Source organism: Esox lucius, chromosome 15 (assembly GCF_011004845.1).
Source record: "Esox lucius isolate fEsoLuc1 chromosome 15, fEsoLuc1.pri, whole genome shotgun sequence".
In the NCBI taxonomy this organism is placed as follows: domain Eukaryota; kingdom Metazoa; phylum Chordata; class Actinopteri; order Esociformes; family Esocidae; genus Esox; species Esox lucius.
In genome coordinates, this window is record NC_047583.1 from 23,887,990 (window position 1) to 23,910,209 (window position 22,220).

Below are 22,220 nucleotides of genomic sequence, written 5' to 3' on the forward strand. Positions count from 1 at the left end.
TGATATGACATTAAGTCCCAGAAAGTAACTGATATTTACTTTGGGGATAATATTTTTGTTGTGCAGCCTTGACTGAACAGGTTTAAATTGAACAGCAATATTTGATAAATATTTATATTATACAGTTGGAGTCCCTTTATATCCTGCATATTTTCCTCACTTTCTTGTGAAGAATATTCAATGTTATGTAAAATGTACACTTGGTATAAAGAAAGCTAGAGTATGACGTTAACCTCAGAATGAATGCACTTTATTGAAGTAAAATGCCTTTACAGACAAAATACAGCAGGAATATACAACAAACCATTTTTAAAAATATCTGGGGGCTAATTATGCTTTGAGATCATTCTTTTCCCAATGGTGATCCATTTTTTTCCTCTCCTCTAGATCATGTTGATTTCATTGTAAAGAACAAAAAAAACACTCAGGTGATTTCTTTTTTCCATAAATGTTGTTTTCCCTTCAAGAAATGAAGAATCATCTGAGGGATATTAATAAGGAACATGTGTCCCAAACAACACAGTTCCTTGTATAGTGAACAGCGGTTGACCAAAGCCATGCAGGCCTTTGTCCAAAGTGCTCCACCATATAAGGAATAATGCTATTTGGGAAGCACATTAATAATGGTAGAGAATGAAGCACTGCAAGAGGGTAACAAGCATTGGATTACAGACTGGGTTATACATCTGGGACCCAATGTAAAACAAACACCCAATAATTTAGAAATATATACATGACACTGTAAAAAGGTGTTTTTCTTTTTACCAAACTGAAGGATTTGCATTCAAGTCATAGATACTCGTGCTGCTTGTCAATCTTCACCCTGTTTCTGATATAGGACTCTGTAGCGCTATGTACAATGTAAACAACTGGGCTTATAAACTAGTTCCAATCAAACCAGATACAAACACAAAGATGATGATACAGTGAGAGGATAAAGGCTCAGAGACTGGTGATGCAGAGAGAGGGGATAAAGGCTCAGAGACTAGTGATGCAGAGAGAGGGGATAAAGGCTCAGAGACTGGTGATGCAGAGAGAGGGGATAAAGGCTCAGAGACTGGTGATGCAGAGAGAGAGGATAAAGGTTCAGAGACTGGTGATGCAGAGAGAGGGGATAAAGGTTCAGAGACTGGTGATGCAGAGAGAGGGGATAAAGGTTCAGAGACTGGTGATGCAGAGAGAGGGGATAAAGGTTCAGAGACTGGTGATGCAGAGAGAGGGGATAAAGGTTCAGAGACTGGTGATGCAGAGAGAGGGGATAAAGGTTCAGAGACTAGTGATGCAGAGAGAGGGGATAAAGGTTCAGAGACTCATGGATAGGTTACAGTGTGTGGGGATATAGACGCAGGGTCCCAAATGACACCCCATGCCCTTACAGTGTACTGCTAGGGAAGCACCCAGCGTACCAGTTCGGACAGAGTGGGGATATGAACCCAGGATGGGGACAATTCATGTTTTGCATAAACCGGGGACCTCCAGTCAGGTATGTAACCACTCAGACGACAACAAAGAGTGAATCACATTGTGGGTGGGGTTTACTGCATAAAGTTCACAGGCTTACCTGGCCTACATACACAGCCCAATGTATGGGTCAAGAGGCAGACAAAATGGCTGAGGCAAGGAGGGCAGATTAACTCAAGCGCTTCTCTTTAATACACTCTGCTCAGCCCCAGATTTAATGCTTTACCCAAAACACTGAAGCAAGTAGATGCAATAACCAGACAAAACCCAGACACGATGGTTTCTGAACAGGGTTAAAGTGCTGACAGTCTCAGAGGACCTGAGGAGGGGTCAGAGGTTAAGGGGGCGGGTTCACGAGAAGGTAAGAGATCCAGCGATTCCCCATCAGTATCAGCAACACGGTTGCACTCAAACCCGCACCCCCCCCCCACCCCCACTCCAAATGAACACACATGCGCATTATGGCAACAGAGGCACACACGTGGCAGCACACAGCCCAGTAGGCAGAATAAACCGCACAGAAGTCAAGGGAGATCTCCCATCATGTGGGCCTACTCCTCAGTGACATCCCTGGGTTTCTTATAGATTGGCATGTTGATACTGTGGAAGGCGGGCACCCAGCGGTTGTCATGGAGGCCCACGTTGCAGCCGGGCGTGTCTCTGTGGGAGCCGTGGCAACACATCCAGTACCCGGGGCCGTACGGCAGGGCCTGGCAGTAGGGTTTGTGGTGCCAGCGGCAGAGGGACACATCCCCACGCCCGTACCGCCTCTTACACTGCTTGCAGGGATCGTCTTTGTAGCGGGGGTCGCACACCCAGCGGGAGTCAGCGGGGCGCACGCCGTAGCTCTCGATGAGGAACTTGAAGTAGTGGCTGGTGCACTTGAGCGCAGCCAGACTCTTGGTGGGCAGCAGGCAGAAGATCTTCACCATGAGGTGGTGCGGCAGGAAGGCCATGTACTGCTGAGGTTCCAGGAGTTGCTGGATCTTAAAGCGCACCTCCAGGAACTCGTGAGACACCAGGCGGCGCAGGGGGAAAGTTGCCGCCTCGCGCCGGCAAACGGCACTCCCGTCTCCCTCGCTCGACGCCTTCTCCTCCCCGGCCCGGTTCTCCCGTCTTGGTCCAGCGGGGAGGGTGGTGGTACCGGGGTGGCAGGGTTGAGGGCTGGGCTGTGTGTCCGGAGGTGTGCGGGTGTGAACGCTGTCTGTGTGTGGGTGTGTGTGGAGCTGTTGTTCCAGCTCCGTTTGTGTGGGCGGAGGGCGTGAGAAGAACAGCATGCCTGGGAGGGGCTCCTTACATTCCAGCCCGCCGCTGCTCTCTGAGCTGTCGGCCTGCTCCGGCTGACACTGGAGCTGAAAGCGCCGGCCCCGCCCAACCTCCGCAGGCCGGCTTCCCTCCTGCTGGCCTTGCGCCTCACAGCTCTCCTCTGGCTCTCCGACCGAGGCTCCACACCCAGGGTCCACGCTGTGAGACGTGGCCGGGTCGGAGGAGCGGGAGGTCCAGCATGCGGTTTCAGGGCAGCCGCCTGGAGCTTGTTTGTCTGTGTGGATGCCGGCGGCAGGACGGGGCTGCGACCCCAGTCCACGCTGAGACCCGGCGGCAGAGGGCGGAGCCAGGGGCTGGGCCGAGATGGAACAAGCGTCCGCCCCCGCCAGAAGCACCCGGCCCACCCTCCTCCGCAGGCTGTTGTTGCGCGAGAGGCTGTTATTCCTGGAGAGCTCCCCGTCGGAGCCTGACCCGTCCCGGGTAACGCTCTGCCGCTTCAGGCACTCAGACTCCAGCTTGGCCACCATGTCAGACACCTTGACACAGTCTGCCGGGTCCTGGGGGCTCGGGTGCTGCAGCTCCAGGGTGATTGACAGCTCACTGGATAAGGTAATACTAGTGGAGCTCCGCAGAGATGCCGGCTTTGAGTCTACGGGCTTGTCGCTGGCCCTCTGCTCCAGGAAGGCCACCAGCTCCACCACAGAGAGAGCCTTGCCCGTCCCGGTCTCCCCCACCTCCTCGTCCCCTACCCTGGACACCTGCTCCACCCCCCCATCCACCTTTCCAGACTCAGTCACCCTGGGGGTCACCTGTGCTGGGCTGTGGCCAGTGGGACTCGGTGGGCTGTGGGGCTCCAGGGCTCTGGGTGACGGTCTGTCTTGGTGGTAGCGGCCCTGGTGACCAGACTTCCTCCTGCGCTTGGCCACAGAGCCGCCCTCGTCCTCCCAGCAGCTCTTCATCTTCACAGACACGCTCTTCGACAGGCTGTCGTTCAAATCCTCATCTTCCGCCTCCCCGAGCGGCTCTCTGCTGCCCCGGCACTGGGGCGAGGCAAAGATGGCGATCTTCTCCTTGGTGTTGCCGGGCTTGATAACAGCCCAGATGTCCAGCGGGCCCTCTCCATCCTCGCCCTGGTAGGAGATGCCGAGGGAGGCCTCCTGGTTCTCAGAGCTTGTGGAGGAGGTGCTTGAGTGCAGCAGCAGGGATGAGGTGGTGGTGTAGGAGGTCTCCGAGGTTTTCCTCCGGGCCCAGGTCGTACTGCTGTGGAACACATTTCCCTCCGACCCGCTCAGCCGCGAGGCGTCGCTGTGGTTGGAGCCGCTGCGCTGCAGGGTGTTGGGGGAGATGACACTGAGGGGGGAGCGGGCCGAACCCGGGCCCAGACCGCTGCTAGACGAGTCCACCGCCGGGTGGAGCCCCCATTCTGTCCTCAGTGACAGGGGCCCCGGCTGGCTCACGCGGTGATGGCCTCTCTGGCTGCCCTGACTGGACTCCAGGTGGAGCTCTTCGTTCTGCTGTTTGGGGTACGGCTTCAGGTGCATAGCTACAGCCCTGTAATGGAAGAGAGGAAACCATTGGTTAAAGACAAACGTGTCAGGAGGCAACCAGGTAGACAGGAACAACGCTGACAGATGGCGGGCGTTTAACACTAATGTAGGAGCTCTCCGGGCTAACTACTGACAAACATATTGATGGGAAATAAAAAAGTGAAAAACAATGTAAAAATGTTGCCTCAAACTGTAAGGGAATAAGGAAATGCTCACACCCATTGCAGGACAATGTGATACAGATTGAACATATGAACTTCAAGTTAAGGTTTGTCCAACGCACCGAACACAGCGTCATCCTGTACAATGACATTGTTGTGATACAGCACCCAACTACTATGTAGTAAGAGTTAAGAAAAAATAAGCAAAAATACAGCCAGACAAAACAAAATAATACTACAGATAAGTGTACACTAGCAGCAGTCTGGGTAGTATTATTAAACATTTAGATATAGCAAGTATGGCAGTAATATACATAAGTGTAAATTAGCAGCAACTGATAGAAGTATTGAATATTATAGATACATATGAGTGTTATAAGCTTATGAACAGTGGCATAACACCAACTATGTAGTGAGAATTGAGAAACATTTACACAGCTAAAATATAGCAAAAAGATAAAGCAATATTTACACAACTGTAAACTAGCAGCAATTTTGGTAGTAGTATTAAGTATTATTGATATGGCAAGTATTGCAGTAATACACAAATGTAAACTAGCATCAATTTTTGAAAGAGAAGGATGGGGAGTATGAACAGTATGGTAGAAGTATTGAATATTATAGATGCATGAGTGTAATATGCTTATGAATGGTACACGCAAAGGAATATTATAATGCCCGTTAAAAGTACCTGAAAGGACATCAGAGCATCTGGAAAGTTCATGTGTGAACAGTATGATCATGGCTCAGTGTTGCTGGTTGAGGAGCCTTATGGACTGAGGGGAAAAAAACTGTTCATGTCCTGTTACTCCGGTAGCATCTACCAGACGGCAGCAGTGTGATCAGGCCATAGCCTGGGTGGCTGTAGTCTTTAATGATCTTCCATGCTTTCCTAAGGCATGGTAAATGCCTTGCACGGAGGGAAGATGGCAGCCAATGAAGCACTCCGCAGAGTTTACCGGACAGGCGGTTTGCAGCAGAGCAGCTGCTGTACCAGACAGTAATGCAGCCGGAGAGGATGCTCTCAATGGTGCACTTGTAGCAGTTGGTGAGAGTTTTTACAGACATGACAAATTTCTCAAGTCTCCTCAGGAAGTAGTCATTTTTGGGCAGTTTTCACTGCTGAGTTTGCATCAATGTGTATGGGAGCATGACCCCGTCCCCCAGGAGGGGACTGAGTACGCAGCCCTGTGGGGCTCCAGTGCTCCGTGTCAGTGCAGAGAAGGTGAGGTTGCTCATTCTCACCACCTGGGGTCTGCCAGTCAGGAAGACCAGGATCCAATTGCAGAGGGAGGTGTTGAGTCCTGTGCTTCGGAACAAGCTTGGCGGTGAAGGTAACATCAAACACTTAATGAAATGACATGTTTTCATGAATCACAGTGTTTCATGAATTCATAGAAGGCACAATGACAAATTAGGTCAGCTTAAGTTATATTTCCAGCAGATGCTTTCTGAATGTTTAACCACCACAGGGAATGTAGAAATAAACCAAATGAGGACATCTAACAAAGGCTTAAAACCTATATATTCTCCTGATATCCTAGCTCAGGTCACTCAGGGAGTAGACAGAAGTGTCCCCCCAATGGTGTGCTAACTGGGACATGGGAGCGGAAACAGAAAAATAACAGGTTTCTGCACTTGGCATAGAGAAGCAAGAGGAGAGGAATGTTTGCCCTGCTTGAGCCAGCTGACATCTTTTCCTCTGGCAAAACCTCCCTTAGGAAAACACTTCAGCACTGTGGAAAAACGCTGCGCTTGCTCAGGAGACAAGCTAACCTACTTTACGCGGAAGTGTCGACTGTGCATCAGAGCTTGTTAAGGCAGCAGGCTTTTTAGTGCTCATCTATGACATGTCTTTCATCCCAATGATCAGACAGGCAGAGGCAGCTGATCTCTTTGGATCGGATGGCTCAGAAACAGGGGCCGTGTCTTTACAAAGCTATCCACCTGGATTACACCTTCTGGATTGGAAGAATTGCAGAGAAATACAATGTATAGATAAGGAGTTGACGTTGAAGTCAAAGATTTGACCTGTGTATTAGTTTTCTCCCTTACGTGCTTGTACATAGCCCCTGATGACCGGATTTGTTTCCCCTACATAATCTAAGTTTAAATAGGGCTTGTGCCATTTGGGACAGAGTGTATTGGGGATGGAAAGCTGCCCCATTAAACCTGATGATGGCCAGTACAGGGACCCCCCCGCCCTCATTGGCATAACAGAGCTGACCGAACTCATCGTCACATGCACACACTACACTCAACAGCACCCTCAGTGTGACAGTGGGACCGGACTGCTATCAGACACCATGCTGTAGCCCTCACAGCTAAACCAGCATACATACATATAAGGCATTGTTCACTGCAGACCTGGAGCCCTGAATGTGGGGGTGGGGCCCTCACGTGACCAAATGAGGACTGGCATGCAGGGGAGGGTGGTGAAGGGGAGGAGACTACATTAGTTCTGACCAGATGAGGTATCATTTGGGATGAAGATGTTTTAGAGATGGGGTTGGTGTCACCCCATTGGCTGGCCAGAGCCTGGAGAGCAGGGTGAAGAGGGAGCATCTCTCAAACAGCCTGCATAGCCCCTTTCCTGTAGCTGCCTGCTACTATTGTGGCTGTGTGCGTGCGTGCGTGCGTGCGTGCGTGCGTGCGTGCGTGTGTGTGTGTATTTGGGATGACCAAAGATACCCAGTTACAGACACTAGGTAAATGCTACATCCACATCAACAACTGTACGCTCCTCATATGCTATCTCCATGGCAACAACCACACTTGCACTACTTCCTGACCCAATCCTCCTGTTGAACTTCCTGATTGTAACGACAACACTGCCTTGGCAGAAAATACAGAAGGGAAGCTTTGTTTTCAGGCCAGAGATTGGTTTATCTGTGTTACTGATTAATGTGTTGCATAGTTAACCACTTCCCTTAGCCTGAGTGCTAGCCTGTGATATCTAGCACACCAACTCCTTGACACACTGTCATTGTAAACACAGACTGTTGTTTGAACTGACAATGCAGCCTCCGCTACCCATCAACGGGAGTAGAGCCCAGTCAGCAACATGTGACAAATGACAATGGGAAAATCAGAAGATTTGAAGTATTTTCAACGTTAGTGAACATGCAGCAATAACAGAATGCAGCAACTTTCTCAACACTATTTTAGTCAAAATACAGTGGCTCACAAAGTATTCACTCCCTGGTCTGTGTGTTACAACATGGAATCAAAATGCATTTAATCAGGAGTTTATGCCATACATGTACTGTACAAGTTCATGAGAAGACTTAGTCCATTGTATTTTTAACTACTGGAATTCTGCTTTTAAGTGTGATATTCAAGAACGCATTTTGAAGTTTCCTTATTTTTAAAGCTATTAGCAAACATAACATTCATCATCATGGTAATGTCATCACAGTAATGACCCTAAAAGGTTTGAAGGCCTCCCAGGCTCTCTCCTAGCACCAGGTTGGGCACAATAGTTCATGTTCGAGGCCACTAGTTCAGGAGTTACTGTGAAGCTGATGGGCATGCAAATTGGCAAGCATCAGCGCTCTCGAAACTCCATTATCTGGTCTATTCCCTGTGGGCCCTGGCTAGAACTAGTGCAATTGAGACTCCTCCTCTCCAGCTCTTCCACCACCCTCCCCATGCATTGCCAGTCCTCATTTGGTCACATGAGGCCCCTCCCCCCAACATTCAGAGCTCCAGTGTGTCATTGCATTCTAGAAACTCAATCAGATGGCTCGGGTGTCTACACAATCGGAGGTGAGTAAATCAGGTGAGTGAGCACTAATAGACTACCTTCCAGGTTGGAAGAGAAGGCAGAATAGCTTGGCCCAGTAGGATGCTTCCCCAATCCTCATCACTCCCAAGTCCACTGGAAATCCAGGCAGTAGACGCAAATAATTATGAAATTGGAGGGGGGAGACCAAATCTATATTCACAGACCGAATAGGTTATTGAGGCGCAACATAAGTCTCAGGTATCTAGGTCAAACAGAATGGAGGATGGGTAAAATGAGAGCACTTGTAACAGTGCCCCCTATACGACTTTCATGGCCTCTAGTTTCTGTGCCAAATTACAAATCTTTATGCTTGAGTTACTGGACCATGTCAAGGAACATACAAAGAAAAATTACTTTAGACAACAATAGCTTTCCTGTGAACCCCTAATGAACAGAGAAGCTGAAACAACTCTATTCTATTCATGAAAGATGTCTTACATTTTTCCACTCGCATATTTTGATCTGAATGGTGTGTGATGTAGTTCTGGCATGACTTGTCCATTATTACATGTCAATGAGCTCAGAAGGACTCTTCCCTTCCACAGCACTGTTCTCAACCTAGATTACCCCTCAGCCCCTACACAGAGCCCCCCTACCATATAGCACCCAATTCCCCATATAAATCTACCCTGGACACCAATTTCAGCCTCCTCCAACTCAAACGGTCCTCGAGGCTTTGGCCCATGCCAAAACACACATTAGTGCTAATAGCAATTTTTGGGAAAGTACAACTTAGTGTTATGTTAAAAGAAAACAAACGAGTTGAAGCAAGAAGCACAACAGAGATGGGTGGACTGGAGAGTGAGTCATGAGCTCTGATCGGGTGAGATCATGCCTGAAGAGAGCCACTTCAATTTAACAGCCTTGTGTTCTCTTCTTCCTTCAAGATTCCATGACTTGGAACTGATCCAACTTTGAACGTCAAGGAGTTAAGTCACACGAGGGCTGTGTCCAGAACAGCACCATATATCCCATGTAGTGCACTATGTGCCCATATAGCTCTGGTCAAAGGTAGTGCAACGTATGGGGAACAGGGTGCCATTTGAGACATAGGGTGCCATTTGGGCCAATCACCAAGTCTGAGGCTCTGGCTGCCTCCTACAATTATGTTGTAACATCACATGTTCTTGCTGGGGCTCAGATCTGGATTCAAGTACTATTCCAAAACAATAGAATACTAAAAGTGTTTGCTCAAGCCTGGCAAATGGCTGGGGTTTGTAGATTGGGGCAATTAAACCAGGTAAAGCGCAATCAAAAACACAGAACAGTATTTACATGACTTGTACATGGTATTTGAACCTGGGGAAGATGGGGGGAATGTCATTCTGTTCTGCCACATTATAATGGAAACATCGATGGGACATCAGGAAGATGTTTGGAGGGTTTGACCAGTAACCGAAAGGTTAGTTCCATCCCTGAGCAAGGCAGTTCATCCTAATTGGCCTGGGTTTGGGTTTATTCTGCCCCTGACCAAGGCAGTTCATCCTAATTGGCCTGGGTTTGGGTTTATTCTGCCCCTGACCAAGGCAGTTCATCCTAACTGGCCTGGGTTTGGGTAAGTTCTCTCTCTGAACAAGGTTGTCAAAACCATCATTCAACTGCCTGGTAGGACTATCCCACAGAGCAGTACAGCAGTTCTTAGTCAGGTAAAACATTGAAAACATTGGTTTGAGCTGTGAAGGAACATTGCTGAGACAACCCCCTACTCTACAGCGGATATCAAGAAGTCGACACACCCTTACGAAGAATGCAGCTTCCACGTTGCATTGTGTTATTGAATATTATCTGATGTTAGAAGTGAGGTTCTCTCACTCTACACTGTTGATACTGAAGTGTTTGAAAATCACAATTCATAATCTTAATACCTGGCAAAAAAAAAAGAAAGGGATTCAATATTGCATCCAATATTGAAGCCCTATTGCACACCCTATTTGATGGGGGATATAACAATAGATGATTTGGAATGTGATTCGTAAAAAGACCATCAGGGGAGAAAGACCATCAGGGGGATGACCTTAAAGGAGCTGCAGGACTGTCTGTCAGGACTTTGGCACTCTGCATAGTATAACCGTAAGTGTTATCCACAACACTGAGCTGCAGGGTGGCAAGACAAAAACCAGCACACAAAAAAAGGACAAAAGCCTGCAGAAATTTTGCAAGAACACACATTCCATCTCCCAAAATCATGTGGGAAAATGTGTTATGGTCTGATGAGACAGGAGCTCTGGTCAAGACAGAGATAATCTTGTTCCAACACATCCAACAAAAATTTCTAATGTTACAGCAAGAGCCAGCTAACTAACTAGCTGTTGCAGAGTAAGGTAAGAGGAGTTTTAATCTCTTCTACAACCAGCTGCTGCAATTTACACAGCTGATCAAGATATACCTGTGTTTAGTAGGGATGTCCATTGGACATTCTAATATTCAAATACTATTAATGACTATTTAATTACTCGAAAATTTAAAAAAAAAAATAAATACCAGTGTGTTTTTAACCTGACCCCTATAGTATTACATAATGAGCAAAGGAATGGGTGTCATTCTCAATGTTGGCTCAATGGGAGTTGTGAGAAAAGACCAAGCACGCAGATGGAGAGAGAAAGAGGCATTGGTAGCCAAATTCTGCTACAGAACTAGAAGCCATTAGTCAGTGCCTTTCTTGGATGAAGAACTCTAGAGAAGCTAGTCAGCCATCTACATGCTACATCCTTAACCTACAGCTTTCTGCACTTCCAAACCCATTTTATTACTTAGTATTTTGTAGCCAAATGTGTGAAAATACTTTAACTTTCAATTCCCAGGTGTTTTGTAAAAGCTGTGCTTTATAAATATTTATTTGATTGATTGAATTCCTCAAACATATTCTTCCATTGAATTAGTAAAAGGTCATCCACTTTCTGAAATGATATATTGTAGCTTTGATAGTGCACCAATTAATAATAAATGTATTATTATTATTACAATTTGAATATAAACATCATTACAAACGTTACTTTTGATGTTGATTTGGTGTTCCCCAGTACAAAAACGATTGGGAATAGCTGCTCTACACTGAGCCAACGCTCCAGCCTTGCACCCTCCTGAACAGAAATTGTAGCTTAATGTAAATTGCTTTAATAATGACCCAATGGTGAAGAGGTAGGTAGGCCTAGTTCAATGCTAATGCTAGGTGAAGCCTACTGGCCATGTAAACAACCCCAAACAGAACACGTGGTCTTGCCCATAAGCTGCTATTAACATAGGAACGAAGTATGGAATTGTGGTTTGTGAGTAGGGGGGACAGGGCGACAAGCTGACAAGCTTGGTGTGTGTTATCTCTTACCTCCAGGCTGACTGCATCAGGTTGGGTGGGGGTGGTTTCCTAGGTTCCCTGTGAGAGGCGGCGGTAGCGCTGCAGTAACTCATAGATTCACATCTCTCAGGCATTTAGCTCCTCCCTCCAGTCCAGAGTGGCTGGTGTGGCGAAGCACAACCCCCCTGCTCGTCTGCAGGCCACAATCTGACCACCTCACAGTTCAGGGCCACACCCACTACACTGTGGGGAAACAGGATGTACAGTTTAGGGCAGAGTTTCAGACCACCTTAAGAGAGCAGTAAGGAAGGAACTGAGTGTGCGTGCGTGTTCTGATGTCGAGTCAATAAGCCAAGGGGTCAACTAAGAATCAAGACTTTTCATGGAATGCTGCTGATCTGAAATTGTTAAAAAAAATGCATATATATTCCCACAATGTTCCGTTGAATGTGAATGGCTTATGTAAATCAAATTACAAAAAAAACATTTTTAAACAACCATATGCCTTCAGAAGGCATGTTGTGTTTAGTGGTTTGAACAGCTTAGTTCCCACTCCCATTAAATTCTTAATTTTTTTGACATTCCAATACACTTCACATTCCAAAACAAATAGGCCTACCCCAAAATCACTCAGGAAAAAGCCAACCAGAGATGGCCTAAACAAAGATGTGCAATCACATAAAACATGTTCCAAGTTATAGATTACACCAAAATGCAAGCCTGCAAATATTCAACACAGAAAAAGTGCATCCTAAATGTGGCCCGGCCTTGTAGTAAACTGTAGTGGAGACAGGACAATCAGAACAAGAACATGAAAGGGGAGAAAGGCGGGCGTCATACATCTAAAGACCGCAAAACGACTGAATTCAGTCCAACTTTTCATAGGATATAAAGGAACTGAAGGCTCAATACCAGTACAGTTTCAGTTCACACAGAGACAACACCGATATGGAAACAGGCTCCCTCTAAACTGCGACCCAATAACTTAAATTAACGCACTACTTTTGCTTATGGTTGACACCAACCTGGTTTGAAGTAGTGCACCACTTAGGGAATAGGGTACCACGCGGGATACATCCTTGAGTCCTTCCCCATTCACATTCATTGGCTGGGGAAAGACAAGCGGCCAGTATGTTTTCAAAGAGAAGTCAGCCATGAAGACCAGATAAGCCTGAACAAAAGACGCTTTGGGAACAGCGGAGCAATGGCAAGTCAAGGGACGAAGGGGTGGGGAAGCCTGCTCTCTGATCACCAACCACTTGACTTTAAACACAAGACAGTGAGTTAGAGGGACTAGCACCGCGTGGTACGCCGTGATTATTCTACTACTGGCCTATCGTTCCTACATATCAGTTCTCCATTTTAGCCCAGCTCTAGTATTGTTACGTTTAGGATGGGCACCTCATATCCTCTGTTGAAAAGAAGTTTGAATTGAAAAAAAAAAAAAAAAAAAGTTTCATTCAAGGGAAGGGCTGGACATTTCAATGCTGCAAGCTTGCACAACTGTATCTGTGAAGAACTGCAAGCACTACACACAGAATTGTTTCCATTCAGCTAGTATGTTTATCAATAACATGCATTACAAACATCTTTCCAGTTGCATGAGGCAACACTTTAAAATAACAGAAAGATGTGCATCTATGAGGCAGAAAGCCCTGTCACGGCTCTGCAGTCAGGAAGCTGACATTTGGGAATCGTAGCATAGGCTTACTGTTTCAGTATATTGTATCTGGTTATTGACACTGTTCTGTCTATATTAACACGACAAAGAAGTTGCTTGCTGATCAAAAACAGTAACAATGTACTGTGTTGCAATAGAAATTGCAAGACAGAAAATTAGGTTTACCTGTTGTCATTTAGCAGCAAACCCATCTATTGGCCAGGGTTCAATTCTAAACAAAGACAGGCTACCTGCAGAGGTCAGCTTAGATACACAAGCTTAGTAAAAACAGACACACTGATCAATTCAATGGTTCGCTGAATATTCTAACACATGGAACAGGGTGTGGGCTAGACACAGAACTGTGCTGCTATAAAACAAAAGTATCTGTGTAAAACAAGGACACAACAGCATACAAGACGTTGGCTACGTGGCTACATCCCACAGTCGTTTCCAGCAGTGCCTTGAAGGGCAGAGCGGTTCTCCCTCATCAGACTGATCCGTCCTTTCGATCAGGGTTCTAATCCAGAAGAGATCACCCTGTTCAATCTCTTCACGGGCGCCAATGAGTCCATGAGACACAAAAACGCCAACCAACAGGTGAATGTGCCGTCAAAAATGAAAGTGTAGGTTGCCATCAGGAAAATCCCCCCAATTAGCCAAACGAAGGACCATCATCTTACAGGATTTAAAACAGGAGACATGACAGCAGTCACTGAGGCAACACAAAGCAGAGCTCCCACTTACAGCAGCTAGTAAACACTGAGCCAGGCTCTACACAGAGTCCATCATCTCCATCAGGCTCTGGTTTGGATCTGTGTGCCTGCAGCAGGTCAACCAGTCCGGCCGCCACCTGGCCTCCACATGAATCAAGGGTATAGAAGCGTGCAGGCAAGATCATCACTGACCCCGGTAACCCACTGTTCCAAAAATTCTCTTCCAGCAGGTGGAGGCCAGCAATCATGACCAAAACAATCCTGCCAACTGAACAGTTTCTTTCCCCAACTGCTGTTGCCCTCAGCAACAAGCCATCTGTCCCACATAAACTAGGCTCTGCTGACCACAAAGTCTTCAAGATATTTACTGATCTAAAGCTCCAGTATCTATGTACATTAACTGGACAGTTAATGTACATATACTGGACATATCCCATTACCTCATACTCACCACCCATTGTGTGTAAATGTCAACTTTGAATACATTGTGTTCTGTCCCCGTATGCAGTCTACCAATAGCAGCACAATTTAAACAAGTAAAATTATTGGTATGTTTAAATGTCTTCAGAAAATCAAGGAGATTGGGAAAAGGCAATCTCCTACAGGGGCCTTTGCGCCTGCAAAAACTGTTTAGGCAAGTGGCGTGATAAGAAGCAGAACGTCTTAAAGTGGGAACACACTTGGCCTACTTTGTCTACCAACAAACCGGACCTGTATTCACACACTTACCAAAGTGCTGATCTAAGATCAGTTTTGCCTAGCAAACCATAATGAGAAGTAAAACAATTATTTATTAAGTGCCTGTTCAGAGAAGCTTTGCGGGCAGGAACAGGAACTGATCTTGACAGTCGAACTTGAAAATCAAAGCACACAAAGATAAATGCTCAATCAAAACACCACTGCATAGATGCAGGTTTTACTACCTATAATAAATGTCACTATAAATAGCCTATGATCATTTGACAGAGCAGAGAACGTTACGTTTGAGTGAGACCTCCCACATGTTTCCTCAACATTCTTCTGAAGAGGCGTTTTCTGTTTAGCTAGATTTTTTTGTAACTCAATGTTTCAATTCTGTCCATTGTAGCCTGCCTGCGGGATGTTGATTACATATGTAGGTGTAGGTTACAAAATCTAGTAAGTGCACTTGTTTTCCAAGCCTTCCCTCTACAGCACAGTAGCACATGGTTATGAACTGGTCATAGAGACATATTTTGAAAGCATAACAGCTGCCATTGGTCACCTTATAGCAGGGCCTCAACTTCTCCATTTACAGACATGAGTAACGGTCAAGGAGTAAGTAAAGTATTCTGATGAGCCAATAGGCTGCCGGAACCCTCTCGTGTCTATATATGGCCATCACAGATAATCAATACTTGTAGCAAGTGAGAGGCTTCTCTTCTCTCCTCCGCCTCAATGATTATGTTGGGCAGGTGTCAGATTCTCCCCTGCTACTCCACTTAACACGTGCCCGTGCAAACAAACAAATAATACACACAAACGCACACTACTGAGACCAGAGGCAAACAGGACACCCTGAATGACAAAGAGGCCCAGAGAACAGAGCAGGGTCTCAAATGTCAGCATCAGTAGCAACTCCCAGACTGGAGCGCATTCTGACACAGCATGTCCCTGGGGTGACATGGAGAAACAGACTTTTTCAGTATCCAGAACCAGTATCAACTGACAGCACCTAATTATCCAAGCTTGGCATATTCTGAAAATTCTATATTGGTTTGCATATCAGCCAAACCCCCTTAGCCCAATTTTCCATGGATGCACGGCTGTGCTCCCCTTTCATATGGCACTTCCTTAACCTGAGCTTACTAAAGAGTTTCCATCCCAGTACAATAGAACTTTAAACACAGCCGGGAAGAAAGGGTTGGGGCAGATTTCCCACTGCAGGTCTGATACATGTTGTCCTGTGCCATTCATAGCCACTGTAATTCCCAAGCATTCATGGACAGCAAATAGCTTCTTGGTCTGTTAAAATTGCTTATAAGAGGGCTTTTCTAATCTAGGCTAGGACATAACATCCAAAACTCAGTAAAACATGGAGCCATAAACCAGGAAAGCATCTAGAAAGAAAACAGCTTGAACAAACATTTGGACAAAGCTAACATACTTTCCTGCAAAGGATCAAGCTATCCATCCCAAAACACCTCGTAAAGAACAAAGTTCAGACTTTCAATGCAGCTTGTGACTCCAGTAAACAAGGCAACCTGACCATTAAAAGTTGTGAAGCTACCCTGGCCTGGCCTAGCTAGAACACAGCTTAACACACAGAGCCAGCAGAGAGACATCCAATATACCCAACATTCCACTGACCCAACTCATCAACTCAAGTACTGTCTTGTCTGAACTGTAACATGGCTCACAAAACCATTGATTTGGGGGTGAACTCTCAGAGCAACATAACTACATCAGAGCCATAGATTAGAGACTGGGTAACAGGCAGGATATTTAACACACTGGTGACCGGATGCTAGTCTACTAGCTAGCTAGGACTAGGGCCAATAGAAATATTTCTTTGTGTGGACAATCAAAAATAAGGAAATATGTTTCAAGCAACGGTTATAGTAATCACTCTCCAAAAGGTTTACAAAATATCCATATATATGAAGAATAAGCCATTCCAAGCCCAATGTCGGCCAAAGCTCATCAATAACAAACCACTGTCGGGGGAGGCACACAGGGCTACAGGAAAACGCTGGCTTGACTCGGCTGGTATTGAATTCCACACCTCTACTAAGAAGTTCACACAGATTGGGTAACTTTTGTGAGGCCAGTGAAGATGAAGAGCCATAAGCAACTAGACGTGCACACAGAGGCTTGTGTATTCCCCATTTGCCAAGCTCAAGGCTTCCACCACCAGACCAGGAACAGCAACAACACAGAGTACCCCAGGCCTCATCGGCCAGCCCATTGGAAAGTGTGGGGTGAGGGGAACCAGAAACATGCTGCTAGGGTAAAGGCAGAGGAAACTGACAGGACTGCCCTACACGACCCAATAAAACCAGTTGCGTTACGCCCGGACTGGACAACATTCTCTTTTCACTGGGTAACTGGATATAGTGCACCGACACACCTTGTACAAACAACGACCATCCCTGTTCTTTTGGCTTTGCAAATTCCTTCCTATCTGGTCCTTTCAGTCACACTCCCTTCACCATCTGAAAGATCCAGATACAATAAATAAGTGCACACTTATGACATTACAGTGGACCAAAAACAGCACACATAAGCATATTACTCACAAGAAGGGCGTTACTGAAGTACACCGGTTAAATCATCTAGTCTTCTGAACAATCTTTCAAATGATTCCAGAGGTGTATTTAATCTGTGCCATGTCAACACTGCCAGTAGTGTGTACACCAAAACAATGCATTCCCTGCCATCTCTTTTGTGGCACGTATTTGGCAGACTGCACTGAGCAAAAGAATCTGAGTGAAGAGGGCCGATGCTGGAATGTACTCAGGGACAAAGCATATAGGAGACAGGATGCACAAGGCAAACACACATTGAACACTAGGGGTATTGAAGAAAGCAGTCAGCTGAAATGGAAAGACAAGAAATTAATTCAGCCGAAGACATTGAAAAGGGCAGAAGGTTCACGCTACAAAATTACCCGTAAAGAACTTTTCTTAATTCAGTTGGTTTTTGTATGCATCTGAAACACAGAGACAAATATTTTGCCTTTATGCCTTCTTCAGAGAGTACTTGACAGAATGCGATGCAACTCGATTGATGAAAAAAAAAATTTAAGACAGCACTTTCCCTTCTTGCTTACTGACAAGAAATGAATAACTAGTCACAACAGCTATTCTCAAGTTCTTGTTAATTATTGGGTCTTACTGTTAATTATTGAGTCTGGAGCTGGCGGAAAGGCGCAAAGACATGCAAATACACAAGAGAAAGATCAGTGAGAAGAGAACAGGGCAGGATTAAAAGGCACATTTATGAAAGACAAAAGCTTGTCATAACCTGTTGCACTTGGAGGCCAGGCCGGCCTCATCCACCCCAAGGCAATCAACAGCATGTCATGCCACATAGGAAAGACCATCTGTGTTGAACACGTCTGACTCGTACTACACGAGCCCTAACAGGGAGGACAAACAGGTTTTTGACACAGAGCTGTCCAGTCGTCAGGCTGCCTTGGACCGGAGAGCAAATAAACCCAAGGAGGTAAAAACAAAAAAAAACAATACAGCAAAACATAATTATTTAGACAAGATGGAAGTGTGCATACCCTGGACATCACTGAGCCAACTTGCACATCCCCTGGGCACTGTCGGTGTGCCAGGACCAGGATATAAATTCCTGTCAGCAACATCACAGCTGTGAGGCAGTGACATGGACCACTGCACCACTCAGATGGCCGCAGGCACACAAACCATGGACTGGGGCTTACAACAGAAAAATGTACAGCTGTACATTAAGATACTTTTCTTGAAAATGTACGCAATATTTTTAGGATGCTAGATTATTCTTTTAGCCTGCCCTTTCAACTGCATACACTAATTTCTCTACCTCTTGCTTGCTGTCTATCATCGTATTGAATGGCATGCTAACTAGGGATGTACCGATAAAATGGTCTGATTGTAAATCAATTTTAAGAACAAAATGTGATAAAAGATACACATTCTCTCTGTAATTGTCCATTATAAAATGCCTGTGGTGAAAAGGGTATAATAAACTGCAACAGAGAAATTAACAACAATAAAAATAATATAAAATCTTCATTATTGTGATTAATTGGATTAAAATATATATTCTAGGATTAAATGCAAGTGTTCTATTTATTACATTCAAAATGTATGTTTTTCCTCGTCTTCAACAATCTTGTAATATATAAATAAAGACTTATGAAATGCACAACAGATTTCACCCAGAATTACCATTAAGAGGAATAAAGTAACATTGCAGAAAATCTTATAACAGGCAGCTTTAAAAACAGCTAGTTTATTTTATTCTTCAGGTCTGTTTCTCAAACACAAATAATATATATAAAAATCAACATTAGCGATTTTTATGAATGCTATCATAGCCCTAATAGATATACTGGTAGAGAGACATAACCTATTTTATTACAATCCAAAGTGTGAAATAGGCATAAAGTGCATGGGCTACATAGGCTTAAGTAAGCTTACCCTGTAATGCAACTTAACAGACTTACTTATTGTTTAACAACCAACCAATTTCTGATTATTTTTAAGTATAGGCTACAACAACAAAATGCATGGTCTACATTCAAATATGTTTTATACACATAGGCTCTATCATTTCCCAACTTCAGAAACCCTGCGGCTTTTTGAAAGCCAGTCCACCAGACTGTGCGTAGCGCGCATACATTCCTTTCTAAGGATGACTAAAGTATGGAGTACATCGTCTATGCTTGGAAAGGTGTTTGGGACGATGTGTAAATGCAGCCTTAGTCGGCCCCATTCACAACAACAATCTGACCCACACAGCCAAATCAACCAAGGAATGTCTTGCAAAAAGGAAGATCTACGTCTTGGAAAGCACAGTCAAAACAGACCAATGCCATAGAAAAGCTGTGGAATAACCAAGAGGGCTGTGTACAGGGAGTCCCATCGCAGAACACTTCTGCAAAGGGTGGGACAAAACGGCAACTCACCTATCCAAACAGACTTACGGCTGAAATTCAAGCAAAAGGTACTTCCACATAGTATGAGTTGTAGGGTGTGCACACGTGCACAACAAAGTCATTGACAGTTTGAGAAATTCTGTTTCCCCATTAAATCGTTTTCGTTACTAGGCTATAATGTGAAAAAAATGGTCTGATATGATCGCCTTGATTTCAGCCACTGCATAAACTCTGTTACAAGGGTACACATTTCAGAATTGAAGCTATGATACCTCAATATACATCACATTCACAAGGGTTATGGATGCAAGATATCATGCTAACGACGATACAGACAAAAACGGAAAAAACTATTAGACCATATTATAGTTAAGGAAGTTGCAACATGATTTCATAAAGGAAGTAGTACATTATTTACAAAACCATCACTAACAAAAACATTATGGATGCCGATTTGCCTGTCCCAGTCACCTCTGACCACAGAACATATTCTGTAATTTTTTGATAAATTTGGTATGGTTGCGGTCTTGTCCAAAAGGTATAGCAGTTAGGAAGCATTAAAGAAAGAAGGTTTAATATTGAAATCAATGAAGACAACATCCAACCTGAAACATCAGCTTCAGTACAGGAGCCACTTAATACCATAACATTCCAAAACTTAGCTTAGACCATTACATCAAACCATGACAGACAAAAATTAGGAACAGCCTGACATGGATCAGAAACACTTAGGAGAACAAGTTTATTTGACTAGACCATGATGTATAGGTAGGAAGAAAAATGTTGGTAAACAGAAGTGTGACTTTGGCCAATATTAACTATAACAATGTCACAACTCAGGGTTTGACATTCTTCAAGAGGCCAAACAGCTTAACAACATTCATCATCCAACGATTTGGGGTACTGGACAAAAGGAAAAGTGTTGATCTAACACTTGGAACGTCCCATCTGCCCAAAAACAGACCCTTTGAATCCATTCTGGCCAAAGACAATCGACTTGTTAATCACAGGCCAGGCCTAAGTACAAAGTCTGGACTAAAAGCATATTTGCAAGACAAACAAGAATACAATTATGTTGTGTGCAACAACCTTTAGCACATCACAACAAACAGCTGTTAACTTGATCAACAAAAACTGTCTAATGGTGAAGTTACAAAATAAAAAGGTATACCGTAAAATAAAATTGTCTGGTAACACAGATAATTGTGTTGAATGCAACCAGCACAGCACTTTCTAGAATTGTGTGTCCAAGGAAAAGGACTGCAATCTCCAAGTCCCATTAGTCTCATCTCAATGACATTTCCTTCACCTGTCTTTCCAAATCCATGTACCTACCTTATAATTCATCCAAAGAAAGGTCATAACTTAAACATCTACCTCAAAGCAGATTCGGGGACTTAATCATTGACTATCCGTGTTAATAAATTAGGAATGTAAATCTTACGCTAAGCTAAACAACTGTTAAAAGCAATGTCTGGCGCCTATTAATAAGACAGCCTTTATATTTTCAAAGCTTACCTTTGCCAACAACCAACCTACAGTACAAGGTAAACGTATTTTAAAAAGACAAGGTAGCAGTGGCAACGGCATTGTTACACAACTAGTTAATCAATAACTATACATCAATTCGTTGAATTACACAGACACATCACAGCATTGAAAGTTTGCTTCTATCGGCCTTTTGCATCCATGATAACATGTACAGCCAAGAACGCAACATCAGTGTTGCAGTTAGTTAGCAACGGTGAGTGCTGTTAATATGGTGTATAATAACCTCACACATTCCATACAAATAAGTAATTTATGTTTGTTAACGGTGTTACAAAATATCTGCCAAATCAATTACATTATCAGATTTAAACGAAACGCAGAACAGTTTAAAAAAAATTATAGGAAAAAGGAATCTACACCCACCTTGACTTTCTAGCAAGTTAGCTAGCGAGTTTGCTAACGTTAGCATTTGGTGTACGGCTACTAGCTAACTACACAAGTTCTGGCTTAACAAGTCAACTTGGCGAGGTCTTTAAACTCCAGTACAGTACAGTAGTGTGCGCGCTGGACTGGTAGCATGTCAATTGAGTTAATCAATATTATTAGTTAAAATGTGGATACTTAAATTTATATAGGTGGTTAGCTACCTACCTACTTTAGCTATACAAAGATACAGGAAAACGACAGCAAAGCAAAGGCGAAAGGTTCAAGCTGACCTGCTGCTGCGGAAACTCGAAGAGGTCTCCAATCCCCTTGCTAGGAGCCCTTGAGGGTGGAAGCAACGCCGTCTTCGCTGTTCATCTGAGTCCTTTTACAATAAATGATTACCGTATATTTAACGCGTTATTAATACCTGTAATTTACGGGAGTCATATCGAGCTCCCCTGATTTCTAACCTGTCCACACTGAACTAGCTAGTTTTTTGCAAAGCTACTCGCGAGCGACGTCCCTCTGCTTGATATAGCGCTCTGCGTTCTGACGTGCAAATGCGTCCGCAAAACTACCATGCGCGCGCAAAAAATTAGCCAAGAACATATTGCCTTGCCTATAAATAAATAAGAAAATTACAGACAGCTAACATATTTTTCCATTAAATATACAGTAATTTTCCATGGACAATTTTTGAGTTTCATGCGCTGACATTTGAAATATAGTCTTGCTGAAAAACAATTAGAACTAATATTGACAATGACACTCATTTAGGTAGCCTGAAAATAAAACATAAAAAAAG

The 22,220-nt window shown here is 44.5% G+C and overlaps 1 protein-coding gene across 2 annotated transcripts; it reads right to left on the minus strand.

Moving 5' to 3' along the window:
• Positions 1-233: 233 nt before the first annotated feature.
• Positions 234-21,977, minus strand: fbxo34 (F-box protein 34). 2 transcript variants are annotated; one of them, XM_010894806.4, is made up of 3 exons: positions 21,706-21,977; positions 11,545-11,757; positions 234-4,278 (listed from the first exon to the last, which is right to left on the minus strand). In XM_010894806.4, exons 2-3 carry the CDS (start codon positions 11,646-11,648, stop codon positions 2,013-2,015), a joined length of 2,370 nt encoding a protein of 789 aa, XP_010893108.2. In that variant the 5' UTR covers positions 11,649-11,757; positions 21,706-21,977; the 3' UTR covers positions 234-2,012. The 2 variants fall into 2 exon arrangements, with proteins under 2 accessions (XP_010893108.2, XP_019909916.2); XM_020054357.3 differs by lacking the exon at positions 21,706-21,977 and adding an exon at positions 21,413-21,662.
• Between the last annotated feature and the right edge of the window lie 243 nt (positions 21,978-22,220).

Excerpts from the sequence above, each read along its gene's own strand:
- fbxo34 (XM_010894806.4), bottom strand. The coding sequence starts at position 11,648 with ATGCCTGAGAGATGTGAATCTATGAGTTACTGCAGCGCTACCGCCGCC. Across the intron at positions 4,279-11,544 it reads CTGATGCAGTCAGCCTGGAG|GGCTGTAGCTATGCACCTGA; the intron begins GTAAGAGATAAC and ends CTTCCATTACAG.